Source organism: Panthera pardus, unplaced genomic scaffold (genome assembly GCF_024362965.1).
Source record: "Panthera pardus isolate Hobbes unplaced genomic scaffold, ASM2436296v1 HiC_scaffold_8, whole genome shotgun sequence".
In the NCBI taxonomy this organism is placed as follows: domain Eukaryota; kingdom Metazoa; phylum Chordata; class Mammalia; order Carnivora; family Felidae; genus Panthera; species Panthera pardus.
In genome coordinates this window covers 43,053,935-43,079,733 of record NW_026527013.1, presented here as the reverse complement: position 1 = coordinate 43,079,733, position 25,799 = coordinate 43,053,935, and the positions used below count along the sequence as shown (strand labels likewise).

At 36.2% G+C, this 25,799-nt stretch overlaps 1 protein-coding gene across 13 annotated transcripts in view; it reads right to left on the bottom strand.

The window, feature by feature from the left end:
- The window catches only part of CHL1 (cell adhesion molecule L1 like), a 198,530-nt gene that overhangs the window by 1,384 nt on the left and 171,347 nt on the right, over positions 1–25,799 (bottom strand). For 12 of the 13 annotated variants that reach the window (XM_019428467.2, XM_019428469.2, XM_019428466.2 and 9 more), the window contains 12 exons: positions 25,555–25,679; positions 20,661–20,762; positions 20,031–20,228; positions 17,927–17,997; positions 14,732–14,954; positions 13,445–13,560; positions 13,108–13,312; positions 12,779–12,901; positions 9,707–9,886; positions 5,907–6,068; positions 5,132–5,263; positions 3,130–3,202 (listed from right to left, as the gene is read on the bottom strand). In XM_019428467.2, coding sequence (XP_019284012.1) covers positions 3,130–3,202; positions 5,132–5,263; positions 5,907–6,068; positions 9,707–9,886; positions 12,779–12,901; positions 13,108–13,312; positions 13,445–13,560; positions 14,732–14,954; positions 17,927–17,997; positions 20,031–20,228; positions 20,661–20,762; positions 25,555–25,679 — 1,710 coding nt within the window. The remainder of the gene's footprint in view (positions 1–3,129; positions 3,203–5,131; positions 5,264–5,906; positions 6,069–9,706; positions 9,887–12,778; positions 12,902–13,107; positions 13,313–13,444; positions 13,561–14,731; positions 14,955–17,926; positions 17,998–20,030; positions 20,229–20,660; positions 20,763–25,554; positions 25,680–25,799) is intronic. The other variant, XM_019428471.2, reaches the window with a different exon arrangement.

The window sequence follows — 25,799 nt, the reverse complement described above, 5'->3', positions numbered from 1 at the left end:
AATCTAATATAAGATAATCACATAAAGCAAAACTCGTGCATATGTGCTAATATGTCTTACAATTTTCAAAACATTCACATCAACATTGCGGACACACAAACCCTAAATGGCCCTTTCTCAAATAAATGTTTAAAAAGTCATAACCTATTTGGGTCATTCTGAGGAACTGAGAAAGCATTTTCTATTACCCACAACACTTCTGCTTCCCTTTAAAAATGGGAGTTTTGAGACAGACATTCAATCTGTTGACATATATAGACGATAATGTTATTCCCTTTGATTTCATGAACTTTTCGAATTCCCAGTCATCAAATCTTGATCTCTCGTGTTTACCTTTTATTCTGTATCCTTCCAAAATTTTCTCTTTTAATTGGGTTAATCAATCAAAGTCTGTTTCTGGTAACCAGAGAACTTTCTTTAATACAGTTGATAAATTCAAGTTGGTTGAAATTTTTTTTTCTTTTACATGGCTGGCACTTTTAGAACATAAACACTTACAGTATCCTAAATTTATTACTAAAATGTCTATAAATATCTATAAAATGATACGGTATTCTAAATTTCTGGATCAAGATCTTGTTTAAGTACTAACTACTATCACACTACAATGCTGGATACTAAGTTAAATGATCTTATAAAATTTTAAAAAGGAAGAATTTGGAAAAAACTCTATAATTAGAATATGATTAGCACTTTATAATTTTTGGCAATCAGTGTTGTTCATCAGATAGGTCCATCTCTCGGCTGTCTTAGAGCAGGGCAAGGTGGCACCTTCCTGACCTTTCTGAGTTATACATTTCCATGTGACTTGCTTTCACCCAAGAAGAGTGAGCAAACGTGGCATGTGTCACTTCAGAGCCGGCGCTCAGTTTGTTGTGTTCTATTTCCACTGCTGTGGTGATCCTGGATGCTCATCTACCAGACAGTGCTCCTAAATGATCAAGATGACCAGAGCCAAATGTGTTGGACACACAACTTGAGAAAGAAAACGAGAATTACCCAGGCTATCCTGACTCATACAGTAATTGGCTCCAGAATCAGGATGCTTATAGTCACAAAACAAAAACAAAAATGTGGCATGAGCTTAGGGACCGGGTAGCAAGTGGTGCAGAAACTATCACCTAGAAGCCGGAAGGATGACAAGTCATGTCATGAGCAAGAACAGCATCCAGTAAAACTGTCTCCTGGGATGGCTTGGAGACTAGATAATTTTCTGGATGAACATGTTTTGGGAGAAGATGATGGAAAACATTAAGAGATTAAGTAGATTTAATTAAAATATTAATAAATAATTTTGTTAATGGGATGCCAGGTTAAACAGTGAAGTGGATGGCTTTATCAGGCAGCAAAGTATGGAGGAATGAGTTTTTGAGCAAGACATTATCATAGCTTTTTTCTTCTCTATAAAACTGAACCAGTAAGATCTGTATTTCAAATATATTTTAAACAATTGCCATAGGCTCCTAATGATTCTTGCCTCATGGAATCTGAGTCACAATTTTTAAATTTGTGAAGTTTCAAGTTTCCCTCTCTCTCTCCCTCCTTCCCTCTATCTCTCTCTACTTTTCTCTCTCCCCTCTTTCCTTCCTTCTTCTCCCTTTAATGAACCTTATTCTGTAAAGAACTTGAAGTAAGTAATCAAGAAATGTAAAAATATAAAAAGAGCTTTTGGTAAGTGGACAAAAGAAAAATTAGCATAGAGCCTATAAGGAGGCTCAGATGTATATCGGTTAATCCAGGACAGCTAATCACATTGCTCCATTTCACTGAAATGGATCCAGGGATGGGCCAGTCAGAGTCAATCAAGTCTCTTTTCTGATGTGAATTCTGGCCTCCTGTGTGATAAAGGCCACATAAGCCTGGGCGTTGCAACTCTCTTGGCTGCAGTACACAAAGGACCTGATGGAAAACAATGCCATCTCAAATACAAATGGCTAAGAAATGGGGAGGGTGGTGGAAAGAGGAAGATGGTGACCAAAAACAGTAGAATGAGAAGTTTAACACAACCTCAAGAACTCCCTCCCTCATTCGGATATCCTGCAATTCCTCCCAGGTCTGCCACACTTTTTTTTTTTTTTTTTTTTTTTTTTTAAGAGAGAGAGAAAGAGAGCAAGAGAAGGAGAGAGGGACAGAGGGAAAGAGAATCTTAAGCAGACCCCATGTTCAGCATGGAGTCAGATGTGGGGTTCGACCCCACAACCCTGGGATCACGACCTGAGCTGAATCAGATGCTGAACCCAACCGAGTCACACAGGCACCCCATACACTTTTTTGTCTTAAGTTTGGCCATGCTCTACCCAGTTGTTAATAGTAACACAACCCATTTCATCTATAAAACCTATCTTATCTCTTTTGGATGATCCTTTATCAGCATCCCTCCAGGGCTGACAGAGCTGCTCTTTTTTTCTCTGCGCTCTCTTATTCTCTTTACTTAATTACAGTGATTTGCATACGTTAAGTTTTTTCCTCTGCAGACTGGGTTCATCTAGAGGACAGGATGTGTAACTTACTCACCTTTGTAAGTTAATAAAGGTACACAGAATACATGTTTATGGACATAAACTGAATACAACCTGGGTTCTTAATGGCCATGCTAGAGACTTCAAGATGTTTTAGAAACTCCAAATAGATAATCACTCTAAATGAAAACAGTATCCTTTGCATTGCACACAGAGCTTTAAGAAAAGTCTTCTAGCACTCACATCTAAGTAGATTGCAGTTACACCCACCTGTGCACCCAGAGGTCGGTTACTATCACTCAAGTACATCCTATTTTTACAAACCATTGCTTTTTTTAAAGTGTTCATTTATGTGGAGAGACAGAACGTATGTGTACAGAGAAGTCACACAGAGAGAGAACCCCAACCAGACTCCACACTGTCAGCACAGAGCCTAACACAGGGCTTGATCTCACGAACTGTGAGATTATGATTTGAGGGGAAATCAAGAAATGGACGCTTAACCGACTGAGCCACCCAGGCGCTCCTACAAACTATTCTTTCAAAAGGCACTACAAGATAGTAGTACAAACTTTATTTTAACAAGAAATACTTGTTTGTTTTTGTATTTTTAAGCTTATAACCTCATGAGTGCATGTTTTAATACATTTTGAGAAAGGACACTGTTTACCTGTATTCACCAAAGGTTTCGTCTTTTACTGACTGAACTTCTGGATCTGGATGTAGATCTTCCTTTTCTTTCACTAAAACACAAATAGAGGGGGAAGTAATAAAAATAATTTTTAAAGACATATTAATAATGTAGTTAAAGATAGATCATCAGTAAGAAGCACTGCTCCAGTTCTTAGATACTAGCAAGTCAAGGTTTTTTTTGTTTTTTTGTTTGTTTGTTTTTTTGTGGTTGTATCTACAACCCATCAGTTACCTCTTTGTTTAAGCAAAAAAGGAAAAGGAGTTCCTGGATTCTCCTGATTTGTCATCAGAATTACAGCCTGTTGCAGACCATCGTGTGGCTATTCAGTATTATGTGGACAATGAGTCTTACTGGAAGAGTAAAACTTAGTTATGGTTTCTTAGGGAAGACCAAATTACTAGATCTACATTGTACTAACCAAACTTTTTGAAGATGCCATGGGATCATACCAGATCTATGTCACTAAAGTGAGTCAAGAGTCAACCCTATGACCATCCTCTTGTCACTCATATTCATAATTGCCTCAGATAATCAGAATATTCACGTCTATCTACAGTGACATTTTAAATTTGATTTATTCTAAGTAGTGGGACACAGGACAACTAGGAAAACTCAAACAAAAAAACTTCATGGCATCTTGTACTTCTACTTGCAGAGACCTAAAAGATTCTTTCACCCATCCTACAATGTGAAATGCTGACTTTTTTTTTTTTCTTTTCCATCATTCTTTAAAATTTGGATAGGGCCACACTTCACAAGAGACTATTTGTGGGGGATACTCAGAAGAGGATGTTCTATCTCTTTAAAATTTCCAATTAACTAACTCAGACATTCATTAATTATTGAAAATCTACTTCATAATAATTCAGGGTTCACAGGAAAAAAAATGAGATGGATAATTACATAAATTCCCACACATACATTTTTTAAAAAATTTTTTTTAACATTTATTCATTTTTTTTGAAAGGCAGAGAGAGACAGAGTGCGAATGGGGGAGGGGCAGAGAGAGAGGGAGACAGAGAAACAGAAGCAGGCTCCAGGCTCCGAGCTATCAGCACAGAGCCCGAGGCAGGGTTCGAACTCACAGACTATGAGATTATGACCTGAGCTGAAGTCGGCCATTTAACCGACTTAGCCACCTAGGCACCCCTCCACGCATACATTTTGTAAAAATTTAGAAATTATGCTTTTGTTTGTTTGAATGTTCAATATACATATCGGTTCCCAATAAATATTTGCTAGATGAATCATAAGCCAATAAAAGAACTTCTCACTAATCTGAACATCATCAAACTAATAGGAGGAGGATCTAAATCTTTCCCGTTATGTAAAAGCATCTTGAATGCTAATAAGAGCAACAACACAATATGGATATCTGACAAAGATCAAATAAATTTGAAAGTTGAATTAAAGCCAACCATTATTTAATTATGATGGTTTTTATTTATGTTTTATGTACATAAATGCAGGAGCCAGTGTATTCAATATATGTCATGGTCATAAGAAAAGCATTCCCAGCCATGGTTAACTCTAACAAAGCTGGCTGGCGGAGTCACAACTGTTAGAATATGCTAGTGCATGCATTCTCTGCACCATAAATATGTGGCAAGGCTTGCTATAAATGGGTCCCTTCCTCTTAAGACAAACTGTATGTGTGTGGCGTAGTGATTAGTGTTCTCAACATCTCTGATACTTTACAGACAGAAAGTAGAAGCTTGGAAATATGATAAGCTTCCTTAGAGACTATCTAAATACTAGAAAGTAGAAAACAAGTAACCATCTGAAAATAATATTCTGGACCATATATCCTTTGGTTAGTTAATTTAGGATATTTTTTCCTTTCAGTACATTGCATATCTAATGTGCTAACATAAATTTGACTTAAATGTGTAACTTAAAAAACAAAAGATGTGTCAGAAGAATGCCTCCTAGAAAATACTATTTAATAACTTCATAGGATATTAAGAAACAGCTTTACCTGAATACTTTCCACCTCTGTTCCTCTTCACAAAGCAAACAGTTAACAGGATTAGTGTGAGAAGAGCAATCGCACACATCAATCCAATAAACCAGCCTTGAGTGGAGATGTCATCATATAAACCAGCATATTCTGTTGTACAAAGAGAAATCACACAGTGAACACTAGAAACAGGCTTTGGGATTATGCCCCTTGTGGGAATATGAAACATATTTTTTAAACATACAAAATAGCATCCGATTTATTTTTCCTTTCATTGACCCTTGAGGCAATGTGATTTAAAGGACATTTCACTGGAAGAATACTGATAAATCATTGCAGTCTTTATTTAGAAAGAGCCCTCTCAAGCTACATTTGACTCAGAGGATGAAAACCAAAAAGGGATAGTGGAGGCAGATCGAGTGAAATACACAGCAGCACAAGCAAGCAAAAGCATAAGCTGGCTTGGTTATATGCAGATTGCCAGGGAGTTTCTGTGGGGCTTAGGTTGTTTTGTTTTTCTTTTTAGTTTTTGTTATCAACATGTGTTAATTGGCAGGAGGTATTTTTAGTCAACTACTCTGGTAAAAATGATAAGGAATATGTTGGAACTTTGTGGAACATTCTTCATTTTGATAATTTAAAAATGGTATGCTAAAACAAATTGAAACTATTATCTTTATAGCTAATGTACTCCACATTTTTATCTTTAATACAGGAAGTAGGTAAAATTTAAAAATCTACAAAACATAGATTTATTGTCTAAAATTGCCCCAAATACAATCTCATGTCTCACCTCTCCCTCTGGTCTCAATTACATCTTCAAAAATGCTATTGTTATCAACCCAATTCTTAGTCAAGAGGCGAACTATATGTTCAGCTCCAGGCTCAAATACCTCTACTGGGTGAGTCTTTTGAGTAAGATTTACTCCTTCTGATATCTTCCCGATACTTTTACCTAAGAAATGCACAGAGTTAAATCATATAAATTGTAATTGTTGAAAAACAGGACATGAAAAGTAAAAAAAAAAAAAAAAAAAAAAAAAAAGTTAAAAAAATCCTGTTATTTGAGAGGAGAGCCATTTATAGCACTTATTTCTCAGAGAGTTTTTGAATTATCAGGAGATCAAGAACATCAGCATTTCAAGCTTTTCTTTCTTAATACACTGAAAATGAGTAAATGAAATGAACTTATTTCATGTCCTTTAAAGATGATGTACTTGTTGATGAAATGGCACTATATGAATGGTTCAAAACCAAACACAGATTTCAAAAAATTATACAATGTCACTTTGTGCATTATGAACTTTCTCAGACCTAGCAGGAAACTGAACACGGCCATTTTGGCTTGGTTTTGAAAACAAATGGCATTATAATTATATGTGTGTGTGTGTGTGTGTGTGTGTGTGTGTGTGTATACACACACACACACACATATATATATATATATATATATATATATATATATTTGCTTTGTTCTTCTCCATCAGTACTGATGGAATAGCATCATAACATGATCATATATTATATACTTGAAATTTGCAGACACATAAGCAGTTTTATAGGTACATAAAGTACAGGTTTATAGGTACATTTAAATGAAATGCACTGGGATTTTTAAACTATTGTAAGACAATAATACTTTAAAAAAAAGAAACCTGAGTAGGGCAATATATTAACTGTAGAATCCTACAGAAGTTAAAAATATGAGTCAAGTGTAATTAAAGGTATATTTGATTTCTGAAGTTGCAACAAAATATGCAAAATATCTTTATATTTGATCCACAGTTTTGCTAAGAATCAACTCAACATAATAAATGTAAACCAGAAAGTGTTAATAATTTACACTGGAGATAAAATACTGTAATCCATGTTGAGAATATTAAAAGTTAGGAAACCCTGTTTCAAATGGGTATATGTCACACATTAAAATTTGGTTATAACTTTTAACCATTGAATACACATTGATGATATAGTTACTGGTAACAAAAGGGCTTCATTAAAAAATATCACCATGGGAGAAGTAAGGCTAATTATATTAGTTGAGCAAAGCCTTTAAGATTGAGCACCACTGAAATAGAACACAATTAATCTTGACTTTGAAAAACAGAAATATTAGTATAATATTAAGTAGTGCAAGCTTTTGAAAAATAGAGCAAAGCAAGTGTTTTGTTCAAACCAATAAGGACACAAATATTTCTGAATAGCTCCATCATCTTTCCCCTCTTAGACTATGGAATATGAGCCACCTGAAAATCAGAGTGACAACCAGAAAATGCTTGTGTATCAAATCCCATTCTCTGAACAAATGCCAGATGACCTTAAAATGTGCTACCTAGGCAGAGCAAGAAGAAAGATACAGAGAAATAGATTCTAATTTCCACAAAAGTTATTTTTAGAGTGTTGTGATATCAAGCTTTATCTCCTCAGTGGAAATATATATGTATGTTTCCTTTTTCAGAGATCAGGCTGAAATCCAGTGGCAAAAAGAGATTATAGTTTCTTTCCTGTAAATATGGCAAGATATGCCTATAGAAGAGAAATCAGTGTCAACTGGGGAAGGGGCAGTAGCTGAAAATGCAGAATCCTGAAAAAGAACACAAACATACTAGTAAGGAACATTTTCAAATTACTGAGACATAGGGCAGTGAAGAAATATGTTGTAAGATACTCAAGCACATTAGCTACATCTTTAATTTGCAAAGATGCCACATCATTTATAAAATCATACCAAGAGCATTTTCCATTAGCTAAAAACATTTTCAACCATGAAAGTGACCAAACCCAAATTCTCTAAATAATTCCATATATGCATATGGTGACTATAACTCTTCTAAGAGGATTTTGTGAATTTTTTCTTACCTGCTGCAAATTAGCAATGATGGGATTAGCATTTCTCCTGCATATTATGGTCTTGATTCTAACAAAATAGCAACCCTCTCCATGCCTCAAACTCTGTTTTGAAAAATATGGAAGTTGCACATTTAGATTACTACTATTCTGATTTCTTTTCTTTGTATGGAACACTTGATGCCAGTTTGACCTCTTGAGAAATGAGATCCTTTTTGTTACTAAAAAGTTTTCAATTACCATTTAAAAAAATTTTTTTAATATTTATTTATTTTTGAGACAGACAGAGACAGAGCATGAGCAGGTCAGGGGCAGAGAGAGAGGGAAACAAAGAATCTGAAGCAGGCTCCAGGCTAAGCTGTCAGCACAGAGCCCAACGCGGGGCTCTAACTTGTCAACTACGAGATCATGACCTGAGCCAAAGTCAGAGACTCAACTGACTGAGACACCCAGGCGCCCCTCAATTATCATTTTTAAATCTCTCTTTTGAGTTCTTCATTCAACATGGTGTCTCATTTGTTCATGGGAATAATTTGTGGGTTTCTTGGGAGAAACTATTTGAATACATACACTTTTCCCATAAAAGGGAGCTTTGAGTATTTAGGGTATCCGAGGAAAACATAAACCCTTCACTGTGTAAATACAGTAGGAACAATAAGGAGAAACAGATAATAAAGATCAGAGCATAACCATTCATACACAGTGATTTTACAGTGATTCATATACACTTGGATATATTTTAAAATAATATACATACTTTATAAGTTACAAGTTAGTCTTTCCCATTGCTATTGCCTTTTTCTATTGATTCTACCTTTCTTTTCTGATCTAAAATTTGGAAAAGCATCCAGAGCAATGGCTAACATACAGTAGAAAATAAACAAATGATTATATTTCCCTTCCTGCCATCTCCTTTTCCTTCTTGTCTTCCTCAAATATCCTTCTAGGTCTGATCAACTTGAATCCTATACAATGCCCTCTTTTTTAACTTATATCTGTGCAGCAGTTCCTCTGTTTCATTTCCATTTTTTGGCCCTAACTTCTTAATTTCTCTCCTTTTAAGCTTAGCAAAAACACTGCTAAAATTATAATTGCTGAAACAATTTGGGAAGGAAAATGGGTCTAAGTTGGAAAAAACAAAACAAAACAAACCAGAAAAGTGCAACTGAATTCGCAGACTTACACAAATGAAACCAGAGATTGATGGGTCATTTCCAAGCCAGTATTTGACATCAACCAGTAAACAGTTAAATTAAATTGATACATGAATCAATATATATACACGTGTGTGTGTGTGTGTGTGTGCGCGCGCGTGTATGTATGTATGTATGTATATATATATGAGTCAAGACATGGAAGTTAAATGTATTAGATCATTGTTACAAAATGTCTACCAGGACAAGAGGCAAAATTTTTTGTTATGAAAAATTTCCGAAAGAAAAATATCCCTCTACTAACCTTATGAATAACTTCATGGACTTACATACTCCTATTTTAATTAAGTAAAATTATAGTCCCTGACCTTATATACACTGAGGCTATAGTTTCATGCTGTTGTGTAGAAATCCATAAATTGAGTCAATGTGAACTTTACACACAAGAGAAATAAATTTTGTATCTGTATCAGTGGAAAACAAAAGGTCAAACAGATTGAGACCACAATCATTTCTAATTCACAAGGGATAGCATGGTATGTTCCCTTCAGAGCAATTTAAAAAACAGCATGCAGGAACCTCTTGCACTTACTCCCTTCTCCTAATGTGGAGCCTTCCTCTGTGATTGGTTTTCCACAGCCCTTTGAAGTGCAAGCCCTCAAGTAGAATTTGTACTTGGTAGTCGAATTGAGGTTTGAGAGACGCCAGCTGGGCTTTGATGGAGTGGTAATGTTGATATCATTTAGTTCTCCAAGTTCATAGGTGTCATTTACTAAAGAAATAAACATGAACAGCAATGCCTTAGATTTCATACTCTTAACATTTCAACTTGTGTTGTCCCTTATTTTTGATTCTGTATACACTTGTGGTATGCAAGGCACTACCTTAATGATTAATGGCCAGCAACTTACTCAATTCTATGATGTGGACATAATTATTATTACAATATCATACATAGGAAAATTGAGGTCTAGCAAGAATAAACACCATGCCTCAATCCAGAGCTAGTAACTGGCAAACCAAGATTTGAATCCAAACCACAGTCTTTCCACTCCAGAGCCCATGTTCTTGATCACTCTGCCACACTGGAGCGAATCACTCCACTGTCATTATACCTATTAAAAATGATGGACTTTCCTCCCATATTATATATTCATTGAATCTTTCACATAAGCGCTTTTAATATTTTAGCAGAATAATTTGGACGATGTTTTGTCCAAATTCACTTTTTTTTAATTAAAAAAAAATTTTTTTTAATGTTTATTTATTTTTGAGAGAGAGAGAAACACAGAGTATGACCAGGGCAAGGGTAGAGAAAGAGGGAGATACAGAATCTGAAGCAGGCTCCGAGCTCTGTGCTGACAGCTCAGAGCCCGACATGGGGCTTGAACCCACGATCTGTGAGATCATGACCTGAGCCGAAGTCGGATGCTCAGCTGACTAAGCCACCCAGGTGCCCCAATGATTTGTTGTCTCCCATGGCTTCTGGTTTAATATGAGACACCAAATAAGTCCTCATTATATGCAGAACCAATAAACTGATTAATAAATTATATAAGATACCTACTATATACTAAGAACTATGCCAAGTGCTAATCAGAAAAAGTTGAATTATTAGACAGCATCTTTCAAACAATTTGGACCAGCAAGACCATGGGATTTATGGTATTACCATAAGTGGGATTACCATAAAAATAGTCCAAGAAATGAAACATATCCCAAAATTGTGCAGCCATTAGTAGCAAGGGAAGGGCTAGAATAAATCCTTTTGATGCTAGTCCAACATATCACATAGGTTAAAAAAATATACATATATATACATGCACACACACACAAACACACACACTTGACATAAAAATGCCTTGTTTTGGTTTATATAGTGCAATTAGATCAATGAACAAGAAAAACAAAGATCCATATGTTGGAAATTAGAAAAAAAATCACTCTTTACAGATTTGAGAGCATTCCTATAAAATACCACAAAGTCCATTGAAAAACTACAGTAATCAATCTACAAATTTAGAGAAGTATATAGAGAGCTCTCATACACATAATCAACAACTATTTAGAACATACAAAGCAACGGAAAGAGAGAAGTTATCCAAAAATATTTCAATGGAACATACAAAGCAACGGAAAGAGAGAAGTTATCCAAAAATATTTCAATATACCTTAACAGCAAGCAAAGTAAGTGTACAATTACATCATTTGATTAAAAATCCATATATCAAGGATTATGATAATCACTGCAGTTGTTAACATTCCAGACTTTTCTCTAAGAACTTGTTTTTTAAAAAAAATTTAAATCTTACATACAAATCAACACAGAGGTTGAAATTAATGTTGAATTTCTTTACTCTTCGGATACATAAATCATACCTTTACCAAACAAATTAACAGTTTAAAAGTCTTCAAGTATTTCTTCAGTGCTGTCTATATATTTGAAAACCAGTTCATAGAATACTGTAGGCTTAAGAGCTCAGCATGGAGAATCAGACAGATTTAGGTTGGAATCCTGCTTAATACTTACTTTACTACATGGCTCTAGTTAGGTGAACTCTGCATGCCTCAATTCTGACATCCACAAAATAGTGAAAATACATCCCTCATATATTTTCCATTTTAATGAAAAAATATGGGAGAGCACTTGGTACTGATCCTGCTACTTAGCAAACACTCAAAAAATGCTAACATGTTACCTCCACTGGGATTATGCCTGTATCTATGTAACTATATAGCCCAACTCAGGACAGGCCTTAGGAGCTAAAACTCATACGTGACCTGGATTGCTACAAGCTTTGAACTACCGGGACGCAGAATAGCTCATTGAGACCATCATCAAGATGGCTTTTGCAAGCAGCACAGTCCTAGGGTATGGAATTCATGTCCTCAAAATCTAAAATTTTCTATGACCTCAGTTCCCTAATTTCCACTTTGACATGATGCTTAGAGGTAAAGACTGTTACACATGGAAGGCACTATGATTAAAAATAACCTGATTTTGTATAAGCATGTTTTCAACCAAATGTCACAGCAGCACAAGGGCAGAGCCCAGTCTGAGTAATGAGGCAAAACAACCCTTCAAGGCTCACAATACAATGTGCCTATACCAGCGGGCTATCCACAGAGGTTTCTACAAACAGAAGTACATTTAAGGTTGAGGCCGGAAGCATGTGTTGGAGACAAAAGAAGTGCAGGGTGGAAGTTACATGCACTCTGAGTCTCTGTTACCTCATTTACTAATGCTTTTCTTTGGCACGTTTCTTAATTCTCAATGCTTCTTATGCATAAATATTAAATATATATCCTCTGGTACCTACTGACTTTTCCTCTGAATCAGGGATTGGTAAACCTTTCTGAAAAGAACTATATTGTAAATATTTCAGCCTTTGTGAGCCATGTAATCTCTGTCACAGCTACTCAATTTGGCCACTGTAGTGAGAAAGCAGTTACTGACAAATGTAAATGAGCGGACATGTATGGCCTGTTTCTGAAAACAGGCAGCAGACTGGATTTGGTCTGCAAGCCAATTTACAAACCCCTTTGTTGTTAAGGTAGTATGCCAGCTTACAAACCACCATCATTAGATTCTCAGCATAGCAAACCAAATACTCAACCAATAATGAAATATTAATAGGTGGACCCAATTCAAATTTCTACTTACTTATCTGATACTGTAATAGATAGCCAGTTAAGTTTCCATTCAGTTTCTTCGGTAGTCCCCAGGTTAAAGTAGCAGTGTCTTTATCAACTTTGATGACCTTCAGAAAAGCTGGTTGTTCAGGTACTAGAAAACAGAAGATCAAGAAGAGACACTTATAAATTGGTAAGTTTCTTTTTTTTTAATATCCATTAGATTACAGTTTTTTATAGAAATTGAGAAGCTAACTCATATGAAGTACATATTAATTAACTACTAGTAAAGAAGGAAATGTTTAATTTGCCCATGGCATAATTCCCATTGTTGACATTATTGTCCACTGTTATTCTTACCTCCTTCTGGTGTCTGAAATATATAAGGCTCACTCTCTGGACCAGCTCCTTTGGAATTATAGGCTAAGACTGTTAAATGAAATTCACTAAAGGCATCTAGAGAAGGAACCATTCCATAGTTTCTTTGTCCTGAAAACCTCAGAATGTTTACTTCTTTGGGATGTGTTCTTCCATCCAACAGACTTTTTGTTTTCCACCAATTTATCTGCAATGGAAATAGCAATGCTTTAACATTTTGGCCATGGTGGCAGATGCTCTTGTAGCTTCTTCTGAGATCAGTTCTTATTTGCATTTAAGATATTTATTCAGCAACAAGAACAAAATCTATAATAAAAACCTGATATCCTTTTAGATGTCCATGGACTCTGTCCTTTGGAATTGTTGACCAGGAAACTTTAACTAAGGTGCTGTTTATAACGTCCACACCATGGATCACTGGAGCTGTATCAGGATCTGTTAAGCACATAAGAATCATGAGTTTTCAATAACCTTTAAATGTGACTGTATCCCCTTTTCAAAAGGTGATTTTTCATAATGCTTAATCTGAGCAAAGCACTCTTAGGAAATCAATTCCAAATGGAACCAAGAGAGTTTCTCAACTCGCAGGAGTTTCAGAGCCCTAATAGGTTTCTAGGAGAAATGCAGCTCTCCAGGCAGGGGCAATGTTACTAGAAACAGTGGCCAGTGAAATACTCTGTGGGTATCTCGCCTTTAGAGGCAGGTGAACTAAACAATGTAACTAAAATTACTTGACAATTTGATCAATCTTTTGGGAACAAAAGATAACTGAGCATATGCTAAGTGTAGGCAATGTTGGATTGGCTCACATAATCCTGAAAACAATGCAGTAAAGTAGTAGTATTATCCCCATTCTACAGAGAACTAAGTGTAGAAGAATAAGCCAAATGCAGAGTAGCCAAGAAAAATAATATCTTAGTTCACAGTGATGTTTCTGGTGTACTCAGGTAGAAGAATTTAGGTAGCAGGCAAATAAGGAGTTAAGTCATTTCACATTCTCAACCTTCCATTCTTGGATCAAAATATTACTCTGGACAATGGAAGAATAATGAGAGTAACGCCTTAATGACATGAAATAGAGCATCTTTCCTTTTTTCAATAACCTACTTGTTATTATGGTCTAAGTATTTAATAATATGAGCATATCAGTAGTACCTCAAAACTGTGTGTGTGTAATTCTATATACAAGTCTCAGTTTGCATCTCATCTGCATGAGGAAGATTCCAGACATACAAGTGAGTGAGGCCAGTGCATGGCAGCAGATGGTTGTTAGGAAGTCTTTGTAAGGACAAATGTCACTGGAAACCATATGACAGTTATACTGATCAACCAATTACAGTGATGATTACTCGTCTTTGATTTTAATATAGAAATGGGTTTACTGGGAAATTGAATAAAATTAAAGCTTTTAACATACTTCCTTACCACTCTATAGTGATCAGCTATCCTACAGTCAACCCTCAAGTAGGAACCAAGTGTTATATTTCTGTTAATCTCCCACAGCTAGTATATCCTCTTTGCATGCAGTAGTTGCTCAAAAATGTTCATCAACAGAAATGCAATATGCATGAAAGAGGTGCTTGGCGGTTTCAGGTGTATCACTTACAGTCTTCCCCAGAATACAGAATCACTGACTGAGGTTCAGGGCCAGAGCCAAGGTGATTGACGGCTTGGACCTGGACATCGTAAGGAGCGTAGACAGTAGGTGTCATCACGCGCAAGGTGTGGTTTGTGACCGTCTCTTCTTCCCACTCCACGGGGGCTCCCTGTGGCTTCCATGTCACTCTGTACTCTAGTCCTGGTCCATTCTGCTCCATGGATTTCAAAGGCTAAGACAAAAGTAAGACTCATCTAGTGTGATCACGGATATGCTGAGTCAGAGACCGCGGCAATCCACCCTAAATGGCCTAAGAAACATTGCAATAGAGGGATCGGGTCTTGGAAGATCGTAAACCTCCGCCTGGTTTAGAAACGCTTAGGAAAATTTTTGTCTTTCTCTAAGTTTGAAAGTTAGTCCTTCACCTACCTAAGTAGTAAGGAACCACAATTTAGATGCCTTGTGGTTAAGTTTCACTGTTCGTATATGAAAGGATTTACTAAGAAATTCCACAGAGGACTTTTGCTTTTGTCTAAATTTTCCTCTACTATTTCATGACCAAAGAACTAGGAGATATAAAAAGGGCATGATCATGAACTGCATGATTGTGAAAAAGATCTCCCATGAATTTTCAGTCAGAACTCTTTCCACCTGACCCCATCCATCCTTCTCCATATGCCTTTCAAGAGAAGAGAGAGATTGAGTAAATCCTTATTTCTGGGTAATATGCATGTTTACACATTAGCACCTAGAAGATATAGCTCTTCTCTATAATAAAATAACTCTCTAGCTTCTTGACTATTTCGTTAAGACAAAGTGCCCCCCTCCCATTACCAGCTTCCACTATATTTTCCTGTAAAAGAAAATTTAGTGGAGGAATTTCTCGCATAGGAAATTGGTTATTTCCACTCTCATTTTTAATCAAGCATTACTTTAATTAAAAAAAGTTAAAGTGATTTAAACCACCTATTTCATTCCAAAAATGGGAATATGCATTTAAACGAATCTGTTATATAGAATACATAAAAATGTGACTTTAGTCCTAGAGTGTAAGGTTCACTTAAATAAACAGTAATTTTGTGGGTATAGACGAGCGATTCAGTAATGTGGTATGTAGTGTTTTCTTACAGAATGTGCAACGCTTCTTGATTCAGTCCAATTTACTAAAATACTCTTTAGATGGATTGGCTGGAATTAGGTTGAAAGGAGTGCTATATCAGCAAAACAATTTCAAGTTACACTGACTCCAAGGTGATTCCTTAAATTAGTTATGAGGGGAAAAAAAAATCAAAACAAAACAAAACCCTTCTGAGATTTCAGTCACTGTCTATACTTTGCATTCAAAGTTTTGCACCAAGGTAATTTTTACTACCATCAGGATATAAATTCACCAGGGGCTCTAGCAGTGCCCAGATGAATCAGGCCACAAGCTTCTAGTTTCATACCGCAATCTGGAATTACGGTTCCTTCAGCCTCTACCAACAATAAATGTGCACAAATAAAAGTATTCAATTTACACATGTTTTGCTCCAAGGAAAATTGTTACATTTGATAAAGCTCTCTGGCAAATTTTAAAATAAACTGCCACCATAGGTAACACTTTTAAGAAAAATCTTATCTAAATCACCAGGCTCCTGGGTGCCTGGACTCCGGAAGAAGCCGGAGGAATATTTTGTATTTGGCTTTCAGACAACTGGCAACAAAACCACAGCAAATTCTTAAAGAGGCCCCCAACGAAGATAGCAGACGGGAAGGGCAAAGGCAGGGGTGGGGGTCGGGCCCTCTTTTCATCACTGACTCAGCGCAGGGCATCTGGGTAAGGTCATTAAAATGAGAGTCCCAGCTTCTCTGTATGAAACATACAGCTGATAGCATCGAGCTGCGGTGGCCCTTCAGGAGTGCGGACGACTAATGAGCTGATACTGGTATGCCATGGTGTGTTTCTCTGAGGAACCGGCCTGATCATTACATGCTATTATTTTCATCTAACCACTTATAACATCTGTCTGACAGAAATTTCTATGAAACTTAAGAGAGAAAAGGACAGAGACTCTCCAAGAATAAGATATTAACATAATTTCAGATTATAAATTAAGGAATTATCAAGACAATGTAGTAGCAAATATGTATGACCACAAATTCAAGGAAAGAAATAATATTCTTGGATATATTTTGATTCTGTGTATTACCATTTTTCTTCAAATTTCAAATTCACAAACTTTAATTGCACTGAAATGTGAATAATGGGTTAGTGTTAATATAAAAATATTGACTAAAAAACATCAAACTAAGGTTCATACATCCTAAAACCCTTCGCAAAATCGTATCTGGAAAGAGGTTTAGAAATAAAATAGCATATTCCGGCATACATGCAAGAATGTTCTACATTTACATACAATTCAGTGAATTTAATGTTGGAAGTCTATTATTAAAATCACAATGTTTGGTAATCTACTTTCAAGTAGGTTAAATTACTTGTTCATGAATATGTCCAAAAAAAAGGGGGGAAAATTACCCACTAAGAAGAAATTTAGAAATGACACTCAAAAAAAAGTCATCTGAGCAGATGTGAAATTTCATGCCAAATTCAAAGACAAAAGTCTACTTCATAACCTTTAATAGAGATATATAAAGGGGCAAAAAGTGCAGTTTAAAGTCCACAGATACCTATGCTGATACCCTAGGTTTGTTGATGTCTAGTGCCAGTCACCCTGACCTCAGCTCCTATATCTAGACAAAGCTGTAAATGGCAAGGTTGTTCTCGGAATTAGAAAACCGTATACAAAAAGCTTGATCGTGCTTAGTAAGTAGTGGGTATTATTTGGCAGCCATCCTTTAGATATTCATAATGTTTATTAGACCATGTACTAAAATTTAGTGAAAATTTTTGAGCATATTTTTTACATGAAAGGATTGAGAATGCTAGTTGTAAAAATACTAAAAAATCTGACAATTTTGATAATTGATCACAATTATATCGACCTTTATAAATTTTACATAATTTACCAATGTTTAACATTCTAATAATATTCTAATCACAAAGATCTGTAAAATATACAAATTGAATACATTTATCAAATATACAAATCTTATATCTTTGTTCTTAAAAAATATTTTTCTATCCTTACACGTAGCATGCAGATCTAAAAGAAAGAAAAAGAAAAAGAACACAAAGTAGTGTATAACACATTAAAGAATACATACCTCCCATTTTATAATCATTTCCTTGGGTTGAGAGGCTTGAACCCTTATGTTTTGTGGATTCTTGTCTGGAGCTAAAAAATTATAAGTATTAAAATTACACTTTCCAATTTTATGGCCCATAGGTAAATCAGCCTGTCATCCCTCCTCCAGCTAAAAACAATTCTAAATAACTTTGATTGTATTTGTTTATTTCTATCTGGCCAAGTCTATAAAAAGACTTAAGGCAGTTTTTCCCTCCAGCTTTATGTAATTGACATGTAACATTGTGTAAGTTTAAGGTATAGAGTATAATGATTTCATAAGTGTGTATGTATGTATATATATACATATATGTATCAAATACATAGATACACATTTTATATTTATATGTATATATTGTAAAATGATTATCACTATAAGATTAGTTAACCTATCCATGAGCTCACATAAGGCAGCTTTTAAATATATATTTTATTTGGGGCGCGTGGGTGGCTCAGTCGGTTGAGCATCCAACTTCGGCTCAGGTCATGATCTCATGGCTCGTGGGTTCAAGCCCCGCATCAGGCTCTGAGCTGACAACTCAGAGCCTGGGGTATGCTTTGGATTCTGTGTCTCCCTCCCTCTCTCTACCCTCCTCCGCTCATGCTCTGTCTCTGTCTCAAAAATAAATAAACATTAAAAAAAATTTAATATGTATTTTATTTAAAGGGGTAAAATCATACGCTTGAAGTAATATAATTATTATTTAATAGAAAGTAGACGGTTCATTTTAGGTATCTTCATTTTAAACCTGCTCTTTAAATTTTTCAACTTGCTTTTTTAAAATTCTTAAACCTACTTTAAAAAAAAATTATTTGAGAGAGAGAGAGAGAATCTTAATCAGATTAAGATTAAGAGAATCTTAATCTCCATGCTCAGCACAGAGCCTGATACGGGCCTCAATACCATGACCCTCAAAGCATGACCTGAGTTGAAATCAAGAGTCGGATGCTCAACTGACTGAGCCACCCAGGCATCCCCAAATGTTAAACCTACTTTTTAAATACACATTTTAATTTTAAACCTTTCCTTTTCCTATTAGAATTACTGTTAGTAATGTGTGTTGTGAGTATTTCCATCTTAACAGACAAACACCATGTCTTAATTTCAACAGCCCAGTGTTAGGGACAACAAATAGGAAAGAGCAGGTAATGTGCCCATGAAATACATTCAGATGGTTCCATTTCATAAGAAAGGGCTAAGTGTAGTTTTAGTGCCAAATGCAACTTACACTTAAATCACACACGTATGTGTGATTCAGTTACTATCTCTTCTTGCTTTTCCTCAATCCAAAAAGGAAGTTTTACCCTAGCATATTTATTTTGCCCAGGGGAAAAAATAATAATGTCACTGTTATGACCACTCAAACACTCCTAGATATTTTCAAGTGTTGGGGCACCTGGGTGGCTCAGGCAGTTAAGTGTCTGACTTTGGGTCAGGTCATGATTTCATGGTTCGTGGGATCTAGCCCTACGTCAGGCTCTCTGCTGTCACCTCAGAGCCCACTTTGGATCCTCTGTTCCCCTTTCTCTTTGCTCCTCACCCACTTGTGCTCATGCTCTCTCTCTCTCTCTCTCTCTCTCTCTCTCTCTCTCTCTCTCTCCCTCAAAAATAAACATTAGAAGAAAATGTTAACAAGGTGACTACAATGAATCAACTGTTTTATTTCAGAAAATTTAAATAAAAAGGAATATAAAGGGAGAAACCTGATTTTCTATATACTGAAATTCGGTTTATAACATACTTGATACCTGATTTTAACATGATACTTACCTATCACAGATAATTCAAAGTAATGTTTGCTCATATACCTCCTTGTAATTTCCTGCTCTCTATCAAACATGCATATACTACTTTTTAATCTGATGTACTTTGGATATTTGTGTGCTGTTAGTTCACAGAACTTTTCAAGCTATTAGGAGAAATCTAAAACCCTACACCATAGTATCAATTTGTTGTTTCATATGTTGAAAAATGGGACAAAACTAAAATATTTTGAAATTGATGATATTTTGAAATATTTTATTTTGAAATATTTCAAAATATTTTCAAAATATTTTAAAACCTGATGTGAGAACTCACATACCTGCTGGAGGTGTTTCATGATGATCTGATGGCTGGCTAGGTTGGCTTCTCCCTACTTCATTCACGGCTATGACCCTGAACTGATATCTCACATATGGAGCCAAAGATAATAAGACTGTTGTTTCTTTTCCTTGGACTCTAGTCAGTTCCTCCCATCTTCCAGGTTCTTCCTTGTTTCCTTCAAATTCAACAATGTATTCTGGCAGTAGAAGCATAAGAAAAAGTAAAAATTAGAATGGAGTTAGTATGTTTAAGTTATAATAACACTTACATACAATATAAAAAGTATGAAAGGATGGGGAGCCTAGGTGGCTCAGTCTGTTGAGCATCTGACTCTTGATTCGAGCTCATGTCATGATTTCACAGTTCGTGAGTTCCAGCCCTGGGTTGGACCCTACACTGACAGTGAGAACCCTGCTTGGGATTCTCTCTCTCCCTCTCTCTGCCCCTCCTCAGTTTGTGCACGTGCGTGCTCTCTCTCTCTCAAAATAAATAAGTAAATAAACATAAAAAAGTTTGAAAAAATATTTTAAGAAGGATAATCTAGAACTGTGGTAAAAAAAATGGCCTTAATATTAACTGTGACTCAGGAACTTCAGGAACATAGTTACCCCAACATAGTACTCCCTACCACTAATACGGCTATTGTGATCATTTCCAGCGTCCCACGTCAGCCGAACACTCCTGTTCTGTCTTTCAGACAAGTGTAGGTTTTCTGGTGGATCCGGAACATCTAATTAACAATAAAAAAAAAATTAAGGTAAGGAGAGTGCAGATCATGGCTTTGTCCACTCAATTTTCTCCCTGAGGCACATTGCCAGCCCCCTTTCTTTCTCTCCAGGCCCGGGTCTCCACACCCAATTGTCCACATCTCAGCAGCCCTTCCAGTTCTGCTTCAAATGCAGCTTCCTGCACATATATTCCCTACCATAAACACTTTCTCCCTTCCCTCTGATGCCAGTTCTCAAAGGGCATCCTTGACCATGATCATAAACATTCTTTCAGAAGTAGATATTAACAATGAGGATTTGTTTCTGGGCCCTGTCTCTCTGGCTTACTGACAGAGCTGGGCCCAGGAATCTTCATTTCTAAGCAGTTGCCCTGCATTCCCATTATGTGCAATTTTGAGAAACATGATCTATCTCAAGAGGATCAGTATCTTCCTGCTCATATGTTTATTTATGTTCCTGATTCACTTCCTGAATATGACAGACCTTCAAGAGTTATAGGGACTGCATTTTATTAATATTTGCATCACCCTCAGTGCTTTGCATATAAATGTTTTGTGACTAAATGAGTAAGTGAAAAGTATAATATCACTTCAATCATGCATGCAATTACCACATTCGAGCAATAAAATTAGGTCCTATGACTATAGGAAAATAAGATAAAGAACATGAACTCAGGCTTTCTTTTTTGTATGCTGTGGATTTTAATTGTAATTTCTAACAATGAATTCTCAGTATATAACAGCAACTTTTATACTCTCTTGGCCTAGAGTTCTGAAAAAGAGTAGGAAGTCTGTTTTTATTGGAAGGGAAAAATCTGGCACCAATAAATATGTCACAGACTAGAAAATTGAGTAGGTGATGATTTTTTTTTAATTTAAAAATTTTTAATTTTAAAATGTATTTAAATTCCAGTTAGTTAACATACAGTGTAATATTAGTTACAGGTGTATTAGTGATTCAACACTTCCATACATCACCCAGTGCTCATCACAACAAGTGCACTCCTTAGTCCCCTCACCTTTTCACCTGTCCCCCTGCCCACCCCCCTTCTGGTAACCATCAGTTTGCCCTCTATAGGTAAAAGTCTGTTTCTTGGTTTTTCCTCTCTCTCTTTTTTTCCTCTTTGCTTATTTTTTGTTTCTTAAATTCCATATACGAGTGAAATCCTATATTTGTCTTTCTCTGACTGATTTTGCTTAACTTAATACTCTGGCTCCACCTATGTCATTCCAAATGGCAAGATTTCATTCTTTTTTATTGCCGATAATATTCCAATGTGTGTGTGTGTGTGTGTGTGTGTGTGTGTGTGTACACACACACACACACACACACACACACCACATCCTCTTTATCCATTCATCAATCAATGGACACTTGGGCTTTTCTGTAATCTATTATAGGTAATGCTGCTATAAACACTGGAGTGCATGTATCCCTTTGAATGAGTATTTTTGTATTTGGGGGGTAAATACATAGTACTGCAATTGCTGGATTGTAGGGTAGTTCTATTTTTAGCCTTTTAAGGAATCTCCATACTATTTTCCACAGTGGCTGTACCAGTTTGCATTCTCACCAATAGTGTAAGAGGGTTCCCCTTTTACCACATCCTCACCAACACCTGTTGTGTCTTGTGTATTAATTTTAGCCTTTCCAACAGGTGTGAGAGGATATCTTATTGTAGTTTTGATTTGCATTTTCTGAGGGTGAGTGATGTTGAGCATCTTTTCATGTGTCTATCGGCCATCTGGATGTCTTCTTTGGGAAAATGTCTATTCAAGTCTTCATCCCATTTTTCATTGGATTATTCATTTTTTGGGGTGTTGAGTTTTATAAGTTCTTTATAGATTTTGGATACTAAGAGTAGGTGATGACTTTGAGTGTTACAGTCCATGGAAATGTTTATCAAAATAAAGGAAGAGTGAAACAAAACAAAAAACCAGACTTATCCCTAATGGTCTTTACTTCTGAAATTTGATTTCAATTCTCTCTTGTACCCAGGGACATTTGTCTTTTCTCAGTGGAGACAATTAAGTAATATCTCTTAGGACCTTCCCATGGGCTCCTTATTCCCCAAGTGGGAGGCATCATCTACGCCCCTGCTGAGTATTCACCAATTTCTGGAAATTTACACTGGCAAAAAAACATTGTTTTTTATTCAAAAGAGACTATTTTATTTTAAAAATGCAGTCAGTGACTGTGCAAGCTTCAGGGCCTTAAATAAGAAATTATTTCCTCAACAGGTTTCAGATCTGTGAGCTCAGACAATTTACATTTCTCTTCAACACTTACTAAGAACTCACTCATTTTTCAACTTACCTAAAGCAACCAAAACAGACTGTAGCATCTGACATTAAAATCTGCTCTTTCCAAGAAGCATATGGAATTAGAATTGATGGAGTACAGTTGATACTTAAAAGATTGATACAGTTAAAGGACAGTTAGATCAAGGACAGTTACTTCTGATTGCAACAGGTCAAGCATATCTTTTCAAAAATTATTTTCTGGGGAAAAGAAATTTCTCTAAACTACACAGGGATCTATTCGTTACCATCAGTTAGTGAGATATGCTTCTTTACACCACGGATTGGCTTCAAATATTAGAAGGTAAACTCCAAGAAGTGGTTAAGAAAATGCAATCTTGTCATAGAATATTTTTTAAATGAATTTATTTTTATTCTTAGAAAATTGGTTAAAAACTTCATACATAAGTATTACATGTGATCACAGCAACTCTATTTAAAATTATCAAAATCTAATGGTTTTGGAAGATAGTAGCCTAATCACATGACTCATATATTAAATTTTATAAGGAGCTTTGGACAGTGTGCAGCAAGTGGTATGGTGTCCCAATCCCTTAGCTGGCTCCATTGCTTAAGATACTTAGGGAAAAAGTCCAGGGATTCTGAAACTTTCTCCTACACTTGCAGTGCCTGAGACAAACTCTACTTTACCTGAAGCTCAACTATTTTATCTGATGACCCACTAGTGGATTAACTACTAGAGGGTTGGGCCTTTCTGTGTGCAAACCCCTGAAGCAGCTAAATTCCTATGACCAAACATCTCACCTAAAGGTACAATTCTACTGAACCAAGTCCATACCCTTTACCACTTGGGAACTTGTGTGTATGTGTGTGTGTGCGTGTGTGTATGTGTGTGTAGAACCCAGTCTGATGACCCTTTGTTTCACTTAAACATCATGGTCATTTATTTCCCTTGAAATATATATTTGCTTCTCTTGAAGAGATCTAGCATGTTTAGTCATTTTTCACATCTTACCTCCAAATACACTGAATTATTTCCTCTCATCCTGGACACTCTATTAGCAATCTACCTGTGGATCCCAGCAACCAGAGAGCTAAAGATACAAATCCTGTTACTAATAATGATTAATCTACATATGTAATAAAGGAGTTAGGCAAAATCAAACACTTTAAAGGAATATCAAAAAACTGGAAGAAAGACTAAATGGTTCCCACAGGGGAAAAAAATTGTAACAGAAAACTATTTTAAAAAAAGGTCTCTATCAGTCAGGGTCCCAGCAGAAATTCAATAGTTCACACAATTTGGATAGTGCCAAGAGTTTTTAGAAAAAAAACTCTTTCGGGGCACCTGGATGGCTCAGTCGGTTAAGCGTCCGACTTCAGCTCAGGTCACGATCTTGCGGTCCGCGAGTTCGAGCCCCGCGTCGGGCTCTGTGCTGTCAGCTCAGAGCCTGGAGCCTGCTTCCGATTCTGTGTTTCCCTCTCTCTCTGCCCCTCCCCCATTCATGCTGTGTCTCTCTCTGTCTCAAAAATAAATAAACGTTAAAAAAAAATTAAAAAAAAAAAAGAAAGAAAAAAAACTCTTTTAAAAGATGTAGGCAGAATATATGGAGTGAGGGGTGGAGGGAGCAGTTAATAGAATTTCATCAGAGAGGATTTTGTGGAGAGAGCCTCCCTGGAAGGAATCAATGACAATGAACACAGTCAGCCTGCAGGGAGGGAATATGGAGAATAAATACACCCACCCTCGTCTATTGCCAGAGCTTCCCATTGGTTGAAACAAATGGAAGTTTGAGGGTAAGTGGTTCGCTGATGTTATCCATATAAGTCAGCTTTCCCTATCAGATAGCTTGTGGGGAGTAAATCTGGCAAGCAAACTGGAAGAGAGATGGTCTAAGAGATGGTTCAAGAGCTAATGGTAGTCTAAGAAATGCACCAGAATGTTCTAAGAGCTTTAACCATGGGTGACCGGAGGAGTAATTGTGTTGATTAACTAGTGAAGCATATACATTCTTTTCTAATTAGCATTATCATAAAAAAAATCAAAGGCATTCCTCTGTAGAACTCTTGAAGTTCCTCCACACCCTTCACAGAACCCTGAGAACTTAGCCCCTGCCTTTGGTTTAGGGCATGACCACTGTGCCACCACCACGGGACTCCCAGCCTGATCCCTCCACAAAACCCATCTCCATTCCTCAGCTGTATTTTCTCTGCATGCTAGGAAAGGGTAGCTCAAATGCCCTGACAACTCAAGCGTGCTTCAGTTTTCTTTCTGCTGATAGCATCGCCAACCTCCCACTGCTACTGGAAACATTACCATGCAGGGAAAAGAAATTAAGCATTAATTAATTTCTTTAAAGCCAGAAGAGGAGAAAGCATTTGAAAGTGGAGTTACTATTTAAATGAAAAATTCAAACTAACAGTATATGTACAGGGGCTCAAGTAATTGTTGATTTAATGGTCTAAGAACAATGGAATTTAATTCGTAACAAGAAAGAAATGAACAGACATTTCCCATTAGTAGCGCACTTACCGAGAATGGTTACGTGAGTTACATCAGCAACACTGTCCAGGGCAGTTTGAGCTGAACAAGAGTAAATACCTTGGTCCTCTGAGGTGACATTAGATATGGTCAAATTAGGTCCATCAATAATTATCCTACCAGTAAAAATAAATGAGTATATGATGAGGATGAAAACAACAGAAACAGCAGAAATATATATTCAAAAATATATATTCCCTATAAAAAAATTCAAGGAAGAGTTAAAAAAAACACAC